General features: G+C 47.2%; 9 protein-coding genes across 9 annotated transcripts; 4 read left to right on the forward strand and 5 right to left on the reverse strand.

Annotated features, from left to right (window-relative positions):
* Nucleotides 1-138: 138 nt before the first annotated feature.
* On the reverse strand, nucleotides 139-2,555 carry E1B28_004421 (uncharacterized protein; the record flags this gene model as incomplete). The annotated part of the gene is made up of 11 exons (XM_043148896.1): nucleotides 139-247; nucleotides 315-401; nucleotides 451-560; nucleotides 617-723; nucleotides 774-1,011; nucleotides 1,071-1,177; nucleotides 1,227-1,287; nucleotides 1,337-1,571; nucleotides 1,632-2,063; nucleotides 2,122-2,414; nucleotides 2,469-2,555. 11 exons carry the CDS (start codon nucleotides 2,553-2,555, stop codon nucleotides 139-141), a joined length of 1,866 nt encoding a protein of 621 aa, XP_043013498.1.
* Nucleotides 2,556-3,300: 745 nt separating this feature from the next.
* On the forward strand, nucleotides 3,301-3,982 carry E1B28_004422 (uncharacterized protein). Its single transcript, XM_043148897.1, has 2 exons — nucleotides 3,301-3,539; nucleotides 3,595-3,982. Exons 1-2 carry the CDS (start codon nucleotides 3,352-3,354, stop codon nucleotides 3,821-3,823), a joined length of 417 nt encoding a protein of 138 aa, XP_043013499.1. The 5' UTR covers nucleotides 3,301-3,351; the 3' UTR covers nucleotides 3,824-3,982.
* A 39-nt stretch (nucleotides 3,983-4,021) lies between these two features.
* E1B28_004423 (uncharacterized protein) lies at nucleotides 4,022-5,583 on the reverse strand. The gene is made up of 5 exons (XM_043148898.1): nucleotides 5,382-5,583; nucleotides 4,961-5,330; nucleotides 4,769-4,912; nucleotides 4,615-4,714; nucleotides 4,022-4,566 (listed from the first exon to the last, which is right to left on the reverse strand). The coding sequence occupies exons 1-5, from the start codon at nucleotides 5,568-5,570 to the stop codon at nucleotides 4,287-4,289; spliced, it is 1,083 nt and encodes a 360-aa protein (XP_043013500.1). The 5' UTR covers nucleotides 5,571-5,583; the 3' UTR covers nucleotides 4,022-4,286.
* Nucleotides 5,584-5,642: 59 nt separating this feature from the next.
* Nucleotides 5,643-6,244, forward strand: E1B28_004424 (uncharacterized protein). The gene is made up of 2 exons (XM_043148899.1): nucleotides 5,643-5,843; nucleotides 5,900-6,244. The coding sequence occupies exons 1-2, from the start codon at nucleotides 5,670-5,672 to the stop codon at nucleotides 5,999-6,001; spliced, it is 276 nt and encodes a 91-aa protein (XP_043013501.1). The 5' UTR covers nucleotides 5,643-5,669; the 3' UTR covers nucleotides 6,002-6,244.
* A 266-nt stretch (nucleotides 6,245-6,510) lies between these two features.
* Nucleotides 6,511-8,607, forward strand: E1B28_004425 (uncharacterized protein). The gene is made up of 6 exons (XM_043148900.1): nucleotides 6,511-7,048; nucleotides 7,106-7,269; nucleotides 7,326-7,398; nucleotides 7,455-7,542; nucleotides 7,600-8,502; nucleotides 8,585-8,607. The coding sequence occupies exons 1-5, from the start codon at nucleotides 6,581-6,583 to the stop codon at nucleotides 7,755-7,757; spliced, it is 951 nt and encodes a 316-aa protein (XP_043013502.1). The 5' UTR covers nucleotides 6,511-6,580; the 3' UTR covers nucleotides 7,758-8,502; nucleotides 8,585-8,607.
* E1B28_004426 (uncharacterized protein) lies at nucleotides 7,928-8,767 on the reverse strand (the record flags this gene model as incomplete). Its single annotated transcript, XM_043148901.1, has 2 exons — nucleotides 8,379-8,767; nucleotides 7,928-8,315 (listed from the first exon to the last, which is right to left on the reverse strand). Exons 1-2 carry the CDS (start codon nucleotides 8,480-8,482, stop codon nucleotides 7,928-7,930), a joined length of 492 nt encoding a protein of 163 aa, XP_043013503.1. The 5' UTR covers nucleotides 8,483-8,767.
* On the forward strand, nucleotides 8,512-9,836 carry E1B28_004427 (uncharacterized protein). The gene is made up of 7 exons (XM_043148902.1): nucleotides 8,512-8,792; nucleotides 8,856-8,935; nucleotides 8,992-9,124; nucleotides 9,176-9,322; nucleotides 9,376-9,478; nucleotides 9,530-9,652; nucleotides 9,704-9,836. Exons 1-7 carry the CDS (start codon nucleotides 8,551-8,553, stop codon nucleotides 9,743-9,745), a joined length of 870 nt encoding a protein of 289 aa, XP_043013504.1. The 5' UTR covers nucleotides 8,512-8,550; the 3' UTR covers nucleotides 9,746-9,836.
* A 907-nt stretch (nucleotides 9,837-10,743) lies between these two features.
* E1B28_004428 (uncharacterized protein) lies at nucleotides 10,744-12,103 on the reverse strand (the record flags this gene model as incomplete). The annotated part of the gene is made up of 8 exons (XM_043148903.1): nucleotides 10,744-10,828; nucleotides 10,879-10,963; nucleotides 11,019-11,230; nucleotides 11,290-11,372; nucleotides 11,429-11,527; nucleotides 11,580-11,683; nucleotides 11,735-11,862; nucleotides 11,919-12,103. The coding sequence occupies 8 exons, from the start codon at nucleotides 12,101-12,103 to the stop codon at nucleotides 10,744-10,746; spliced, it is 981 nt and encodes a 326-aa protein (XP_043013505.1).
* A 203-nt stretch (nucleotides 12,104-12,306) lies between these two features.
* E1B28_004429 (uncharacterized protein) lies at nucleotides 12,307-17,122 on the reverse strand (the record flags this gene model as incomplete). The annotated part of the gene is made up of 27 exons (XM_043148904.1): nucleotides 12,307-12,495; nucleotides 12,550-12,690; nucleotides 12,743-12,833; nucleotides 12,892-12,968; nucleotides 13,023-13,319; nucleotides 13,371-13,463; nucleotides 13,518-13,675; nucleotides 13,727-13,788; nucleotides 13,841-13,982; nucleotides 14,036-14,098; nucleotides 14,146-14,202; nucleotides 14,252-14,306; nucleotides 14,356-14,391; nucleotides 14,449-14,936; nucleotides 14,992-15,150; nucleotides 15,201-15,229; nucleotides 15,286-15,292; nucleotides 15,360-15,446; nucleotides 15,499-15,615; nucleotides 15,668-15,982; nucleotides 16,033-16,111; nucleotides 16,160-16,347; nucleotides 16,397-16,426; nucleotides 16,478-16,522; nucleotides 16,577-16,623; nucleotides 16,681-17,021; nucleotides 17,069-17,122. The coding sequence occupies 27 exons, from the start codon at nucleotides 17,120-17,122 to the stop codon at nucleotides 12,307-12,309; spliced, it is 3,447 nt and encodes a 1,148-aa protein (XP_043013506.1).
* Between the last annotated feature and the right edge of the window lie 174 nt (nucleotides 17,123-17,296).

Genomic DNA, 17,296 nt, shown 5'->3' on the forward strand with positions numbered 1-17,296 from the left:
ATTTCTATCATAACTGCACTATGTTTATACCCTTACCACAAACCTTCCGCCGTTTGTTTCGTTACTAAATAGTCCCCTAGTGTTTCAACTGAGTCACTGTATCTTTTGGCCTTCATCTGGATTGTCTGTCTAATATAGTTATTGAATTGTCGATATTCTCAATGTACCATCTTCACTGCAACTTGCTATTTGTGAGTTTTGATGAGAACGCCACTTGAGTCTTGTTATTTGGGCAATGTGAATTTCGCTGTCGAACAGTGTTAGAACCGGTCGTTGGTTGCTCTGTGCTAGAAGAGAACACCCTATGGACTCACGATGTGTTCTCAGGGTTCCATTTTGAGCTATCTGTGCTCGAAAGGATCATAATCTCTCCTGTTTCGAGTCCGATAGCAATAAAACGTCTTTTGAGAAGTTAGCCAGATCGCACAGGCAAGAATCATTAAGTCATACCTTCCGTTCGCGTCTCTGGAAGTGAAGTCGGCTGCCGTTGCTGCTTCCGTACATTTGATCATCGCCAGGACAGTCCATTTTTCGGGCGCAGTTTCACCCCAGATTTTGACCTACCATGGCGATGAAGTTGAGACGCGAATAACGTATGGCTTGAATATGAGCTGACCGTTTTGTCTCGAGATGCTGTAGCGAAGATATCACCTTCACGAGACCACGCACAGTCCCATATAATACGCCCGTGCGCCTTTGATTCAGTACGGAAGGGAATATATCCTATTGGGAAATGTCAGAAAAGGTGTTTCCTTCAAAGATTCAGACCATACCTTTCTCGGAATCTTGTCTGAACAATCTCCACGATCGATCTCTTGATACAGACAGAACAAACTGGTCATTAGGACTAAAGGCTATTCGTGTCACCGTCAAAGAATGCCCTGACAAGGGTTCTCCAGCAGCGTGCCAAGTCGAAGTATCATTTAGCCGTATGACAGCATGCTCTGGGGATGTTGCCCTACAGGCAGTGGCAAGATATTTCTTCGAGTTCGATAGAGCTATGGTGCTAGACTTCGACCCTTACGGTTAGTCGAGAATCACATACATATGTTACATTAAAACAAATTCACCTCATGTCCATGGCCAAAGATCTTCTCTACTTCCGGCCAGAGTGTTATTGAAGCTAACTCCCCTTCAAATGGTCTCCTTGAAGTGACATTTTCCGAGGCAGGAGCAACTGGATATCGATATCAGTCCTCCTTCTTTTGAAGGGTACATTCACGTACCTTCAGCGGCCTTATTTGATAAGCCGAGAGGTGGAACACTTGCGCCTACTGGTCGATCGCTCTGGAATTGTTAAGTGAGGTTAATTCTCCCAATGGCGGAGAAGACGCACTGCTTTTTCTTCGAACGTAGATACTTTAAGGGTTTCGAGTAAAGTGACGAATCGCTGAGGAGCTTCGAAGATGCGAGTAACCTTTTCATCCGAAATACTTGCGAATTTCAAGTCGTCCAAAAACGCGACGCCCAGGCAATCATACCCATGCACTTGAGGTCGAGATAATTCGTACCATGATGGTTTCTGTGGGAAATGTAGAACGGGTCCATGAATGCGAGTTGTCTGATCTAGCCTGTCGATTTCGTCAATAAGTGGGGAGGGAGTAAGGATTCCTTCTCCGTGCTGAACTTACCCTGCTGATATCAGATAAGCACCATTCGGACTCCAATCCAGATCCGTTACAGGACCATTATGCCCCCCAATTGCCCCCATCTCTTCCCAGATGTCATCGGCTCCCGTCGTGAGTCTCCATCGTCGCCAGCCTCCGGACCAACCCCAAGCCATAACCTGCTCTCCATTCTTCTTCCAGATACCCCCGACAAATCCACCTAGCCGTTGCCCCCCAACATCGCCGAATCTTTGTCGGTTGATCCACAAAGAGGTTGACGCATCCCCAGACTTTGTAATGATAGCTGAGGGAGCCCACAGAATCAAGGACGAGTCGGTTGAGGTTGAAAGTAAAGTCGGGGCAGAAGTCTGGTCGTTAGTAGGTTGCCACGATACAGAGGTGACTCCGGCTTCGTGGCCTATTAGAAGGGCGTCGAATGTAATGGAGTAAACGGAGCTAGGAAAATATTGTGAATAGACTGGGGTTAGGATTCAGCGTTCTATAGAGCTTTTACCTTCCTTGGGAGCTCTTGACTGACAAGAAATGGCGCTTAAGAGATACTTGTCGTCCACCTTCTCCATCGGTAAAATCTCCGAGAGATTCTTCGAATGCGTCCAGGAGTGCATCGCTGAGAGATCCCGGAGGGTCAAAACGCGTTTCTTTTTGATAATTTTCAAAATTCCACAGTCTGATAGAAGCGTCTTGCGAAGCAGAAGCTAAGACTAAATTACGTCCTGACGCAGACTGTGTAAATGCTAGAGATTTGACCCAGTCATCATGCCCTGTTAATACGACTGCTCGTACAAACTGCGATATCGGGCTGCGTTAAAAACAGAAGGCGATCCAAAGAGAAATGCTCACATTCCCATCGGAGCGTGTCCATATCTGTATATTTCTATCCGTCAGTCCTATCGCCAGTACAAGATCTACCGATAAAATCAGAACCATAGAAAGCGAGATGTGTGTTTGAACCAACTTTGAGATTGAGGTAATAATGCGAGTGACACAGACAGGGGATATTTGCCAGACAATGAGATTACTTGAGTTTCTTCTAGCTCGCCTTTGAGGAAGAAATATATCAATGCCATCAATCATCTCGTCACAAAGACATCCTTGTCATAGGAAGGAAATCATCCGACGTGCCTAGTCGAGGAGGGAGTTTCCAAATTTTTACAAGGCTGTCTGAGGAGCCTGTCACTAAACAACCATCCAGGAGGCTTAGGGAACAAATGGATTTCTCGTGAGCCTGGAGTTTGGTAGAGTTCCACTGGGGTAAGGTATGAGCATTCTAGATTTTAATGATACACATAGATTTTTCATGCCTGAGCCGAGTTTTCTGAATCTTTCGACCAGTTATGCACCACTCCCCGGTCGTCAGCACTAACGAAGCTTGTCGAGCTTCGCGTTCGAATACATGTTATGTTTCCTTCGTGTCCCGGCAGAGCTTGAGTGATACCACCTTCGTCGGTCTGAACGATTACTTGTTCAGTTTAGGTTGTAATCGAGATAGAATCGACTGGTACTGACAGCTTCCCACACGCATACGAGGCTAGATGACCCAAAGAATACTGTGTTTTCGGATGAGATATCAGCAACGGTGGGAAACCGGTTCGTAGAAGCTGAGATGTAGTCCGTTTTCAGTTTCATTTTGAGGCGCGAGGGAAGAGGAGGTTCGTTGATCGCGTAATCAGGCGCGGTCTTTCAGCCAAACCCTCCATGACGATAGCCAGCGCGTGTTCTCGCCATGGGCATCCTAGGACTCGGTTGTGACTTTGTTATGGTATCCCGAATCCTCCAGCTTATGAAACGTAGAGGATCCGACCGGCTGGCCTCCCGTATTCTTAGTAGGAAGGAGATGTCAGATTGGCAACTTCAGCTTTCGCGCTCGCAGGCGTTCGATAGTATTGAAAATGCCCGTTTTCTGTCGGTGCGGTACGTTGCAAATATTTTCGTACATCAATTGATAATTTATTGGGTTTCATTATAGCTGGGCAGTCAAGGAAGCTTCCTACAAAGCACTGTATCCTGATTTCAAACCTACTTGGAAAGAACTCACGTACCGAAGTAAGACAAAAAATGGTTCGAGACCTTGCCTCATTTATACCCCTCGAACCGAACCGATCACACCAGCACGCTCTTTGAAGTTGCATTGTTCAGTGACTCATGATGGGGATTTCAGCTTCGCCACTGTGCTTGTAGAGAATACGAGCTCGTAACCACATTGAAATTCACCGTTCAACGGGATATGTAAAATCCCGCAGAGACATCCTCCTGCCTTTACGAACCAAGACCGTCCATACTGTCGGTCGATACTGTTTACATGGCGGAATAATAGATTCTTGAAATTCAGAACGATTGTGATGGGTGTTTCATGATCAGAGGTCAAAGAATCGACGCATTTAGATTGACCGTCATGGTCTCTGATGCATCCAAAGCGATGGATATTTACTTATAATCATTCAAAGCAATCCCCCCGAAGAACTAGAAACACACACTTTTGTACCAGTGATCGTTTTCTGTAAATTATGCCAGTGCTTCCAATGCTCCCAAATATATGTAACATGTAGATAAATCTAGTGACCTGCGATATTTTCCGCCGTGATAAAAAGTGTCAAAGCACAAGTGGTCGTTTGTCCCATTGGCAGGTGAATTCTGTAATTGTAGGTGGCTGGCTTGGACTTATGTTTCTTTTCGTGGCCACCACTCGGGCCACCAATGTTCTACGTGATAGGATTCGGAGCTATCACTTCTATCAGAATGAAGGCGAAGGTCGAGCTCCTTCTTCTCTACGCCGGCTAGATGCTCTAATCGCATCAACGCCAAACCTACCCCATGTGTCGAGCTCAACAGTTTTCCAATCCCTCGAGGGCGCGGAACTCGCTCCGCGGAAGAAGACAATACTGTTGGCTTGATGTCCAAACCGGAAGAAAATCTCGTCGTCATGAGTTCTCCATCACCACTACTCTTCAAATGAGATACGGATTCCGACATTAATAGTGGGACAAACCTTTTGATCATTACTGGGAGAATTCGTTTTCGGACTGCTCCAGTGTAATATGTCCGAACGGTCAGTTCTTGACCAACATAGCATCCTTTCCTAAAATCCACTTTCATATGGTGAAAAGATGTGATAAAAGGGTGCAATTGGGGAGCAGACTTACATCCACCCATAATATCTAAATTGGATTCCATTGGAAAGGCGGTCATGGGAGAAATATCATCGATACCCTCCGGAACTCCATGGAGTATACGATGTAATGTGTACATTTCCGAGGATACTTCTTCAAACGACGATGTATGGGATGCTGAAAGTGTGATTAGAAAAAGAGGTCTGCAATCCCTTCATGGCGTACGTTTATCGCCCTTTCGGACTAGATATCTGGATCCCATCCCTGGAGCGCGTCGGTCAACGAGAACATGGTCTTTGCGGCCCCATGGCCAATTCTCTTCCGTAGCTGGGTAAATAGGTTCAATTGCCCCGCTCTGAGCGAAACGCCAGTCATTTGGTGTAGCTACAGACGCTTCTTGTGAATTCCATGCGGCCCAGACGTCGTATTCTGATGTTACGTCGCGTATTTTCACTTTAGAGCGAAGAACAAAACGCTTGAGTATGTCGTGTAGGGGTCCGGCCTCAGATGGACGGGCATCATATTCTAGGAGATAGCCAGGGCGGCCATTTGGGTCGTGATTAGAAAAGACTAACAAGTCGTACATGACTCGACCCTGTCCTTAATGTTTGATGGGCGAAAGAAGGGCGAAAGAGGTTGAGCTCACCTGAGGATTGAGAATCGCTGAAAAGAAAGGACGTTTTGGGGCATCCGGGATAGATGAAGCGAGCATTCCATTGAGGAATTCAGATGCGTGTGAGCCTGTAACGGAGATAACTGCCCTTGAGGACACCTTGGTTATGGAAGATCCATTTTGCAGTAGATTCCGAAGGGTTTGTGGTAGTCTAAAGGTCATTTGGGAGCATTACTCATGACTCGGTACTCAGTACCAGTACTCAGTCTCGCCGTCAGGTAATGACGTTGACGCCATCAACTCACCTTTCCAGCGCCTCTCATGTCTTCGTCCTGCCAGGGGTTACTGGCCGCTCTCAAGGACTGTTTGATGCACTCGGACTGTGTCATGAAGAAAGGACTCCTCCCGTCCGAATGCCTTCGTGACCATACAGATGGACTGCCAGAAGAGTGTCAGTCTCTCCGGAAGGCGACATTCGAATGCAAACGTGGAATGGTGTGTGTACCCGCCTCTTTCATACATCTCGTTATTCATTCCATAATCACTGCAAGCTCGACATGAGGAAGCGATTCAGAGGAAACATAATTGGGTCACAATCTGTACATTACGAAGAGGATTCCGATAACCGCTCTGTTCAACCGCGACAATCGTAAAACTTGCCACAACATCGCGCTTTTACATTTGTAGAACTATACTATCAAACGTACCAAATCAGCTAGCCGTCGTGCACGATGACAGAAGCATGTTCAAGCATGGCTGATCCGCGTCCGAATACATCGTTTGATCATAGGGAAGCGGTGTGCAGTATAGATACGCCAAGTCTGTTGCTAGCTCAGCTGTATTCATAACTAGGATTTGTTGATAGTAGTGCAACGAGGGGTCGTCTTTAGGTGCTCATGCGGGGTATGAGATGTACTTGAGGGCTCACGAACAAACCAAGAAACTCATATTTTTCGTGTGCTGGTGTATTTATCAAGGGTGGCAGTTTGAATTTGTCCTGTGTATGTCACTTTGCAGTTCCGATTTCAGGGACCACGCCGTGCAATTTACTATCTATCTATCTTTGCCGATCCTTTTCGAGTCTTCCGCACAAGAATGGCCAAAATGGCGGGGCAAATATCTGAAAGGGCTGTGTTATTATGTAGCTTACACAGACCTGGCTGCTTGATTGCTGGCCATGACACTGCGCCGACTCTTTTAAGCTTTAAGTCTTGACCACCAACCGTCCTCCCATGGTTCGACGACTACTGCGATCGTGCCGTGTTCTTCATACAAGCACGACGTCGATAATTACTCTGCCTCATCGCGATGCGCATAATATGACCGACCCAATTCCATCCCACCACTCCGTACATTTGGTTCATCCTTTGGAACCGAACGTCAGGACTTCAGGTCCAGATTCAGCGAACAATTCGGAACTAGAACGTCACAATGACCTACCAACTCCCCCACCGTCCAACGACGACAGCAGTATATCTGAAGACGCTACGAACTGCTATCTACCAATCGCACGGCCAACGAACGAGTCGTCACCCACGTACACTAAACCCCCCTTTCATACACATTCTTTCTTCGTCGTCCTCGAGAGGACCTTCCCGACGGAAGTCGCCAGTACTCTAATGCGTGCAACTCGTGCACTACTCGTAGATCGCGTCGGGAGAATTCGTCGGGATGGACTAATAACAAAAGATCTTGACAATGTACGTCGCCTTCGTCGTCTTATATTATCCTTGCTGAATGCTTTCCCCCTTCCCCAGCAAGCGTATTTATTTCGAGCCGCTCTCTCTGAACTTCGATCCGAAATGACCCTTACCACGAAGAACGACACCGCGGCGATCTCTGCAGCTACGACAGCACTTCGGCGAGACCTCGAACGTTTAGATCAGAAAATGAAGGAAGATGTAGCCACTCTTAAGCATGAGTTGGTTTTGCCCGTTGTGAGTTCGGTTAACGGCACTGACATTCATTTTTTGCCAGGATACAGATGGACTTGGACAGTTCGAAGAATGAAACCAAGGATAAATTCAAACGACGCGACATATATGTTGAGGTGGGTTTTTGCCAATAAGAGGTATATACCAGGGAAGTGACGAAACGATACCACAGGACCTGCTGAATAGATCAATTGTCGATATAAGCGATCTCCGCACAGAGCTGGAGAGCGTGAAGTGGGATAATATGAGACGTGCAGTTGGTGAGTGCCGCCAGTCTGACTTCCCCTTTGGGGGACCGTTTCTCAGTGTGACTATAGTTGGATTGTTTGCCTTCGCTTCCATGGTCCTCATCGCTGTCGAATTACGACCAAAACCCCCTCCCCCGATTTCACCTGTTGCACTCACTCCATTAACGCCTAAAGATGTCTCGCAGCCTGCGGCGGAGGGTTTGGAAAAGATGGAATGCGCGACCTGAGCATTAGACCTGTCCCTTTGTTGGGGAATGATCCCCGGAAGCTAATTAGTGTATAAAATCCCGACCGTAGATGCGACAATATGTATCGACACATCACATAATCTATCATACATGCATTTTGATTACAGGCCCTCATCCATTGAATGGATCAATTCACCCACGGTCTAGCATCACTGCACTTTGAGGTCTTTCAAATCGGTCGCCAGTGCGTCCGGATCCAGAGTCGGGACTGAAGGTGGGAGGGGCTCAGAAGCCTCTGCAACGCTGGTGCTCTTCCTATTCTTCTCTGTTTCATCGTCATCGTCATCATCCTCCCAGTTATCCTTGATGGCAACATTTCTCTTCTCTTCTTTCTTCTCCCTCCTTTTCGCATTCTTCTTCGCACTTTTGCTCATGGGTTTGTTGGCTTCGCTTTCCTTATTCGGGGAAGGTACCCAGCCAACTATGTGTCCCTTTGGAAGTGCGTTTACATCCATCTGAGTCTGTTTGGTACCGCGAAAGCGCTTTACATCCTCCTGGGGAGTGAATCCTGGTCGGATTTTAATCTGTTTGCGAACACTGTTTCAGTTGCTATTTATGAGCAGAGACTAAAACGTTGAATAACGCGAATGCCAAACGTACGATCCGTCTGGACGCTTAGATTCTGGAATAACGCGGTCTAGGGTATGAGGGTCGACCACGATACCAGCAGTCGTCTTTGGTGGGTCGATGGGAGGTCTCGACATGCTGAGGAACGCTTCCTTATGTAAGCAACGTTTCTCTCTCCCCTCGGTTATACACCACGAGCATAATTATGCGCTACGCGGTCCTCGTCACCGGTCCTGCAGGTGCTGGAAAATCAACCTTTTCAAGATCCTTCATAACACATCTGAACGCGTCGAAACGGACGGGACATCTTGTTAACCTCGATCCTGCCGCCGATCCTGCAAGTTTCGAGTATGAGCCTGCAATAGATATCAAAGATCTCATTAACCTTGATGATGCAATGAATGAGCTTGGTTACGGTCCCAACGGTGGGCTGGTCTACTGCTTCGAGTGAGTGAGTGAGACCTCGATGTGTCGTCCCTTTATACGGCCTGGCTGATCGCCATGCAACAGATATCTGCTGGAAAATATGGATTGGTTAGAAGAAGAGCTGGGGGGTTATGAAGATGAATATCTTATAATCGACTGTCCAGGTTTGGAATTACGAACGGTGCCTTTGTATTTATCCTCATGCTCTGTTACTTTCTAGGACAAATCGAACTTTACTCTCACCATCCATTCCTACCGAAGCTCGTGCAGAACCTGCAACGGTTAGGCATACGTACGTGTGCGGTCTACCTTGTAGAATCGCAGTTTATGGAGGACAAGTACAAGTTTTTCGGGTGTGTTGAACTGTCGAGTTCCTCTCGATTCTTCTAACGATGACTTCCCAGCGGTGTACTATCCGCGATGTCCGCGATGGTCAACCTCGAGATACCTTGGATAAATGTGATGTCAAAGATGGACCTTGTCACGTCAAACCCGGAAGATCCCTCGGGAGGTGCTCGAAACGGCCTACGGAGACGGAAAAACATAGCTAGGCATGTTCTTCGATCGGTAAACTCCTGCCCTTCTACTCATCTCTATTTGTAAGGTACTTGGATCCTGATCCATTATTGATCGCCATTCCTCGTGGTGATGAGTCCGAAATACCGAATCCCCGTTTTCATGCCCTGAATCAAGCTATCGTGCAGTTGGTTGGTCAACTTTCCTTCGCCGTGACTGGTTGCCCCCCTGATTGTGTACAGATTGAAGAGCATCCATTGGTATCGTTTTTACCACTCGACCTGACATCGACGGATTCCCTTGAGACGGTTATAAGTCATATCGATTATACGATGCAGTATGGCGAAGATGAAGAGCCAAAAGAAGTAAGTTTTCAAGTGATTTAAAACTACTGTCATTAACATCTTGTGCCCCAGCCCAAAGATTTAGACGAAGGAGACTTTCATGGCATGGAATAGAGGAACGATTTCCTTAGTTTACTTACATACCCGGGCATATGTATGTATACAGCGCATACAAGACTCGAATGGAGATGAACATGCTAGCCCATTATACATGACATTAAGTAGATCGAATCGACCAGTGTGACGTTGAGGGGATGTTAACTTCCTCGTTTTTTATATATAAAGCCGCTCCAACGGATGACAGCACATATGCAAAGCTTAGTTCGCTAACATGTCGTACTATCCTTCTCACCACGGGACTGTGTACTCAAGTCGTTCTCATTCCCGTTCTCATTCTCAGCCCCCAGTAGTCTATACATCCAGTCATCGCAGTCACCACGTTCCTCACGCGACGACCTATGGTGGGCAGGACGTCGTTTATGTTCCCACTCACTCGGGGAGTTCTCATGGGCACCATCAGGTAGTTCCAACAACAGTGAGCAGAGCGTTTTCTCCACTTTTTTCTAGTGGAAAGTTGTCTTATCTGTGATCAGTACGTTCCTAGTTCCAGCGGACATCATTACCACCATGGAGGTACCTCTCGTCGCCACAGAAGCAGCAGCCATGGGCGTCATCATCATCGACCCTCGCTAGGTCAGAGAATACTTCGTTTCCTCGGTTTTGGGAGACACCGACATAGTCATGTTCGAGTGAAGTCGTCTAACAGCTCTTGGGGCTTTCTCGGTCGATCTCGAAGACGTGTATATGTCGATGCACATACTGGAGAGGAAGTGGATCGACGTGGCAGGAGAATTTATCGCGTTTGAGAAAGCGTCTCCCATTTCTTACCGACAGGTTCTTATCGAACATCGAAAATGATTGCGAAGATCCCTATCTACCTAAAAAATTCTTCTCATTCTCTTACTGCTCTTACCTGCTGTTTTCACGACTGTAAATTTAGCTCAGAGGACTTGGTGCGAGGGCGTTTCAAGTGTACATTACCAACAGAATCCAGATATGATACAAAAAACTAGTCGTACAACGATACCATGCAGAAGGCTGAAAACTGTAGGTTAAGCCCTAGCAAGATTCTGGTACTGAGTGCTGGCTGTTTCGTATTCCTTCTGAAATATCCGGTCCTTTTCGACCTCCATGTACCTGTCTCAGGTCAACAGAACTTTCCCCTGGAGTATAACACCAAAATTCACCTCAGCAATTCGTTCACGTAGTCTCGTACAAGTCCTATAGATTCCAGATCCATTGCGGAGTTCGCGATCATTTGAGGTAACGAAACTAGAGGTATTGAAATTGATTGACGAGCAAGATACTCGAGTCAAACAAATCGCACCTAACATCCTCAGTAGGTGCTCAGCTCCGTAAACCGCACTCATTTCCTTTTCTTCACCGTATTTGACGGTCTGACCTGTGATATACTGTTTTCGTACAGAGGCATACTGTGGTCGCTCGAAACGGTATAACAGACTCATGCCACAAGAACGATCAAAGTAAATCTGCAGACCAGCTACCACTGTGTTAGCTAAGAGGTCGGGATCCCGGAGGCTACGGGTATTCCAGCGGTGTAAGAGCGAAGAAATAACCCACGAAACGGAAGTACTTGCTTCGGAGGTTTACTGGACTTGACATGTTCTTCGAATTGCTTGAGTAGTTCTTCGACTGTGGGAGAACGGGGAAGAGTGAGAAGCTAAGTAGAGACTCATTAGTAAGTCATCATACGCCCAGTATAGACGAGCTTCAGACTTGATTGTTTTTCGTGACACTCTCCCAGTCGTCGACGAGGAAAACCTTGAGGGCCTCCGGGACTGTTAGTTTCATCTCGTTCTTCCGAGTGATTTCATCCTACAAAAAGTTCCCTGAGATCACGCAGAGTTATAATGGTAAGCACACGCACGTCCTCTCTTGCCCTCTTTGTCCCCCGAGCCGTATCCTTACGCGTTCCGGCCCTTGTTCCAACGCTGCTGACATTCTCTCGTTCACGACCTGTCCCGGTTCCAGCTATGTGCAAATTAGAGGGAGGAGCGGACAATAAAGTCAACATGTTCTTGCCTTTACCATGTGATTTAGCAGCAGTAGCAGCGTTGGCAGCATGGGCTTGTTGTTGTAGCGCTTTCTGTTTCGCAATATTGGTCTCATCGAATTTGAGAAGTCGGTCCGGGGGCACCCATTCGTCCCATCTAAGATGACACGAGTCAGGTAGTGATTGTCGGGGCACGTCCAACAAGAACCGTACGTTTGTTTCCATCCCTTGTAGTGAACGAAGTAGTGTTGGCCAACGCCTCCTAAGGGAGCTGGTGAGGTTTCCCCAAAAACCTGACTTTTCAGGATTTTTGCTTCGTAAATGAGGGGTCCATGGAAGCACAGACACCGTTCGTTGACGCCGAATATCGGTTGAGACGAGGAAGCTTCTGAGGCCATTCAATTTTTGGTGGTTTAGGACAAAAGACGCGTCTAAACGTAATGCATAAAACATACAACGTAAGACTAGCGAAACACACTAAAAAGATGTACACTACACAAGAACGGAAAGTAACGTAAACTCGGTGGAACATAAAATAAAGTATCTAATCAGGCGAGCCCGAAGACTGCTCGAAAGAAAAGAAAAGATAGTGGACCTTGAATCAATCAGACATGACGGTATCTGAATCGTCGGCCCAACGTGCCACATTTTTCTCTTTCTCTGCTTCATTCCAAAACTCAATCTGCCTAATGATCTCCGAGGTAAGTTCGACCATCCTTGCTCGAGTCATTATTTGCTGAGGGTCGTGATTTAAGGCGCCTTCCCAGAGAACCGATAAGGCAACCTCAATCTATACATAGTTATGTGAGCCAGCACACAGAGCATGTCTGTACAGGCTGATTACCTTCACTGCGAGCTCCTCAAAGGACTCCTCAAGTGCTTTGCCGACCGCCTCCGCTGCTTTCACAAGACGATCCATAACAACTTCAGCTCCATCGTCGAACATGCCGTCCTTTCGTTCCGCCACATATCGATGGAAGAAGTCCTGAAGAAATTGATCAGTCAGATATCCCACATTTGGAACCAGATAAGCTCACCTTCTGGCGTTTAACCGACCCTGTGCCTCTAAACTCCATAGCCTCGATGTAACCATCTAGTAGCTCGTTTTGAACATGTGGCGCTAGGGATCTAAAGACGTTGACTCATGAGGAGATTGGATCGATGGCACCCAGAAATGACCACAAACCTGGAAATCTCTTTCTGTTCCGTATTCATGGTCTCTTTAACGATGTTGATGCTATTGGTCAAAGCCACCTTTGCGTCCTAGCAAACACCGCGACGATTAGAACACAAGCGATGAGTAAAGTAGATGCGTACCTGTAAGCACAATTCACCCTGGGTCTTAACTCGATCTTTAAGACCAAATGCAGCGCTGTCCTCAACATCAGTGAGGAGCTTGTTGATAGCCTTGACTGCAGCAGCTTCAAAAGGACCAAAAAGGTCAGATTCAAACATTTTACCCCAGGCGGACGCGATCTTCCTCGTGAAAGGTGCCAACAGTTCGACATTCAGGTCACGCCGGAAGCAGCCATGGCGACGAAGAGTCGCGCGATACGAGCCCCAGTGCATTGATGCGGCGAACTCGTCAACAGTCGGGACGGCGACTGCGGCGGCCTTTTCATGAACTGAGTATAAGTTATGGGACGAGAACAAAGAGGATTTTACCTGTTCAGCACCAGTGTGACACTTGTCTTCTAAACCATCTTTGAACTTATTTTGGAGTTCATCGACACAATTGTCAATGACCGCAATAAATTCCTTCAAGAAGCCGACAGATGAAATCACTGCCTGCCAGAGAGAAGAAGGCCTTACCTTAGCTAAACGAGGGGCAACCCCATGGAGTACATCAAGCTCGGGGCGTTCAGGTTTGACGGTGAAAGGATCATCATCCAGAGTAGATTGCCACATAGCTGCCGGATCCTGTGCCTTCGATCCGGGCCAATTTGACTCCCACTGTCTTCTAAGTGTTTCTACACTAACCCTGTCAGCGATGATATATTGTACAGAACAGCGAGGCTGACCTCGGTCGGCAACAGTGACTTCGCCGATACCACGAATATAACTACCGATTGAGTTGGCGAAACTAGGAGGTTCTATCAGGCGCTAAACTTCCGTAAACTGACTGTTCTACTCACGTCTTCAGTTGATTGAAGAAGACCCTGGCCGTACGGGAGCGCGAGGAGACGGTAAGGGTATGACACCATCTTTGAAGTTCGGGTATTCCTGTGTCTTCGGTATTGGAGAAACAGGAAGGCTCTCCATCACCTTCCACCTGATCTGTGTAGGACTGGCTTGAGTAAAGGAGTGCGCATGTGCGTACAAACCCTTACTATTGAGCCGAACATAGTCTCGACTTGAACAAGTGAAAACCGGAAGGTCAATCGCGTCGTAATCTGCAAACAAATGAGATGTTGGGCATAGAAATTTGCAGATAACATACTCCTGAGGTCCGTGGTTGGATCAAAGTTGTCGGGGTCGCGTTTTTCCGCGGCAGCGTCTTCGAAAAGGTCAATTAGATGAGGGTGATGGAGGAAGAAAAAGCTCACCATCAAGCTCCTTCAGACCCGTCCGGAAGTCTTGCTTCAGTACATCTCTTGAGAACTAATAACAGTCAGCAGCGACTTAGGATGGCAAGATAGGAACGCAGTACTTCGCTTCTTTTCAGGGAGCAGAGCGCGTTCTTTCTCTGCAGAGTATGAATTGCTCAGAGCTTATCTGACTCGGAGTTGCTAGGATAACTAACTTTCTGGACCTTAGCAAGTGCCCTACCAAGCGTTGCAAGGCGATCTTCGACCTCCTTCTTCTCAGAACGCGCTGCAGTTAAGCGAGAACGGGCCTCCTTGATAGCGTCTCTGTATTCTTGAATCTTGGCCTTAAGCATGTCTTCCGTATATTCTTCTTGCGGTTCTGATTCCGAGTTTTCATCGCCGGCGTCCGAATCATTGTTAAGATCCTCGCCCTCTTCACCGTCAGAGCCATCTGAGCTGAACTCGTCGTCAATTTCTTCGTCGCTCTCATCTTCCTCTTCGTCAGAGTCCGGGTCGTCTCCACGCCTTCGTTTAGGTGAACCTCCTTTACCCGCCCGTTTGTTCTTCCGTTTCTTGCCTTTTCCTTTTCCAGCGGACGACGATTCAAGAACTGGTTTGAAAGGTTCTCCGTTCTTGATGGCCTTTATCCCCTCCTGATATTGGGCTATCCTCTCCCTCAGGCTTTTGAGCTCAGCCTCGATAGCTGGATGTGAGAAAATTTGAGAACGGCAATCAGAACAACATAACTAAAGGCAAACCTTTGCACTTCTCTTTTGATTCAATTTTCTTGCACTTGAACTCCTTGGTGTCCTCGTTATTGGCATCAATTTCTTCCTCGATTACTTCCAATTCGGGATCATCTTCCAAGTTCAAGGCATTGATAACTTCGGAACATGAAATGTCGTCCGTCTTACTCGCTATAAGGAAGGGTGAGTATCTGGGAAGTGCTCAATAACGAGAAACGCACCGATAAATGTTATCGCGTGATCATCGTAGCTATTATGCTCCAATCAGTCACAGAGTAGCTTGTGAGAACTACCATATCAACTTACTTGCCGTCTGTAATAGAATTTTTTGAAATCCTGTCGTCAGCGTTAGTTTGCACAAGTTTTGTTTACCCACCCACTAAATGCAAGGTCAGCAAACTGTTTCAGAGTTGAATGAGGAAGGGACGTACTCATAAGCTGCATCTTGAAAGCATCCCCGAGGAGATCTTGGAGGGAATCAGCCTAGTAAGGGATGATCGTCGCATGTATGATGTATACCTCTGGCAGTTTTGTCGTCGACGGCGCGGGTTATGGGTGCCAAAATCCAAAGGCACTGGCACTTCTTCATATATGCCTTCGCAATATTGTTTCGTGCGGCATTCGCGTCAGCAACACCTGTCGGTATGATGAAAATTGAACGATCACGAGGGCAAAATGAATAAATTACCAGGGAGATCCACCAAGATAGCGCCTGTGGAAAGGCAATTGGCACGACATCGAACATTGACTTGTCGAATGAGAGGCCAAAACGCAGGAGCGTTGGGGTCATTCTTCTCATTCTTCTTGCTGGTGCCCGCGCCAGACGCCTCCCTCACTTTGTCCATAAGACTTTTTTCGGTGGTTTTTCCTGTGCCATCTTTCTTCTTGTCCTTTTTTCCGCGGTTCTTTTCCTTAGAGTCTATATACTTTGCAATCTCTTTAGCGAAAGCCTTAGAGTTGCGAGCTGCAATGTGTTTAACGGTCCCGAGAACACTCGTGACACCTCCACGGTGTATGAGCACCAAATAAGCTGTCCGAGGACGGATCACTCACGAGGATCGAAAGTAATGATTTGGTCGGGCGTCATCGTTACTAGTCTTTCCTGTGAAATATTCGGGTATACAGCGTTGACCTGTGGTTGATCAGAGCCGTACAATCCCATAGAAATGTTAGAGACCACCTTATGCCAGGCCACACCAGCATCGCTCTTGAGATCGTTGATACGCTTGAGATTGCCTTCTTCGTCAACCAAATCGTGCAGTAGAACGGAAAGTTCTTGTTTCCATTCATCGGCGCTCAAGAACGACACGTCTGCATCGACAGTGGGTTTGTCGTGGTAAGAGATCTCAGTTACCACTGCCGTGCAAGCTGCATCAAGTGAGCTGTAAGAGCTTCCACGAATAACAGAATGGCGCACCTCTCATACCACTGGTAGGGACGATGTTGTCTGTGGAATGGTTGATTTATTTTGACATTTAACGGAATCTTTTACACGCACCCTCTAAAATGGCATTGAGTATGGACGATTTGCCGGCACCAGTTGCTGATCATGGGGAGTATTAGTGAGGAGACTAGACTCAATTATTTGAACCCGTACCGCCGCAAATGGCTATGAGAGTTGTTGGCAAAGCCTGCTTTTGGAGCCTACATGTGTCAAAGAGATTGAGAAGCGCATCGTCGATATCGACATCCAGTCCGTACCCTTCAATTTCTTTCGACCACACTTGACGTCGTAGCTTACTACCAACTTGAAGGCCATTCATAGCCTTCTGCACACTAGAGACCATCTCTAGGCCCTCCTTGAGAGCTTTCTCAGGGTCGTAAGAGATCTCACTCGCGTCCTGATGAACTGTGAATGAGCACAGCTGGTTCGTTGGACTTGCTGGGCGGTTTCCAGCGAGAGACGCGTTGAGACGCGTCGTCTCACTCGAATTGATCGTGTCCTCAGAAGGTTGTTGTTTGATTCTTGGAATTAATGTCGACGCGTTGGGGCCGAATGAGTCTGACAGCGGGAAGGTGGCCTCTTGCGGTTCGGGCTTAATCTGGATAAATGGGATCAAGTAAGTGAAAGATCTGAGTAGCAAGAAACAAAGTAGCATCCCAAAAGTGAGGGCGTCGATCCCATATTTTCCTTGTAGTCCATGGCCACAATGACTGTGGTGGAGATGGTGGTGGTGAGGTGGTGAAAAAAGAGGACTGACGAAGAAAGGGGTCGTGTGAATCAAGTCCAAACAATATCGGTATCACGTGCATCGCTTCACAACATTGGGGAAATTTTGGCTTTAGTGCCATTGCTAAGTCATCGCCTATGTACCTT

The sequence above is a fragment of the Marasmius oreades genome, chromosome 2 (genome assembly GCF_018924745.1).
Source record: "Marasmius oreades isolate 03SP1 chromosome 2, whole genome shotgun sequence".
Taxonomy (NCBI): Eukaryota; Fungi; Basidiomycota; class Agaricomycetes; order Agaricales; family Marasmiaceae; genus Marasmius; species Marasmius oreades.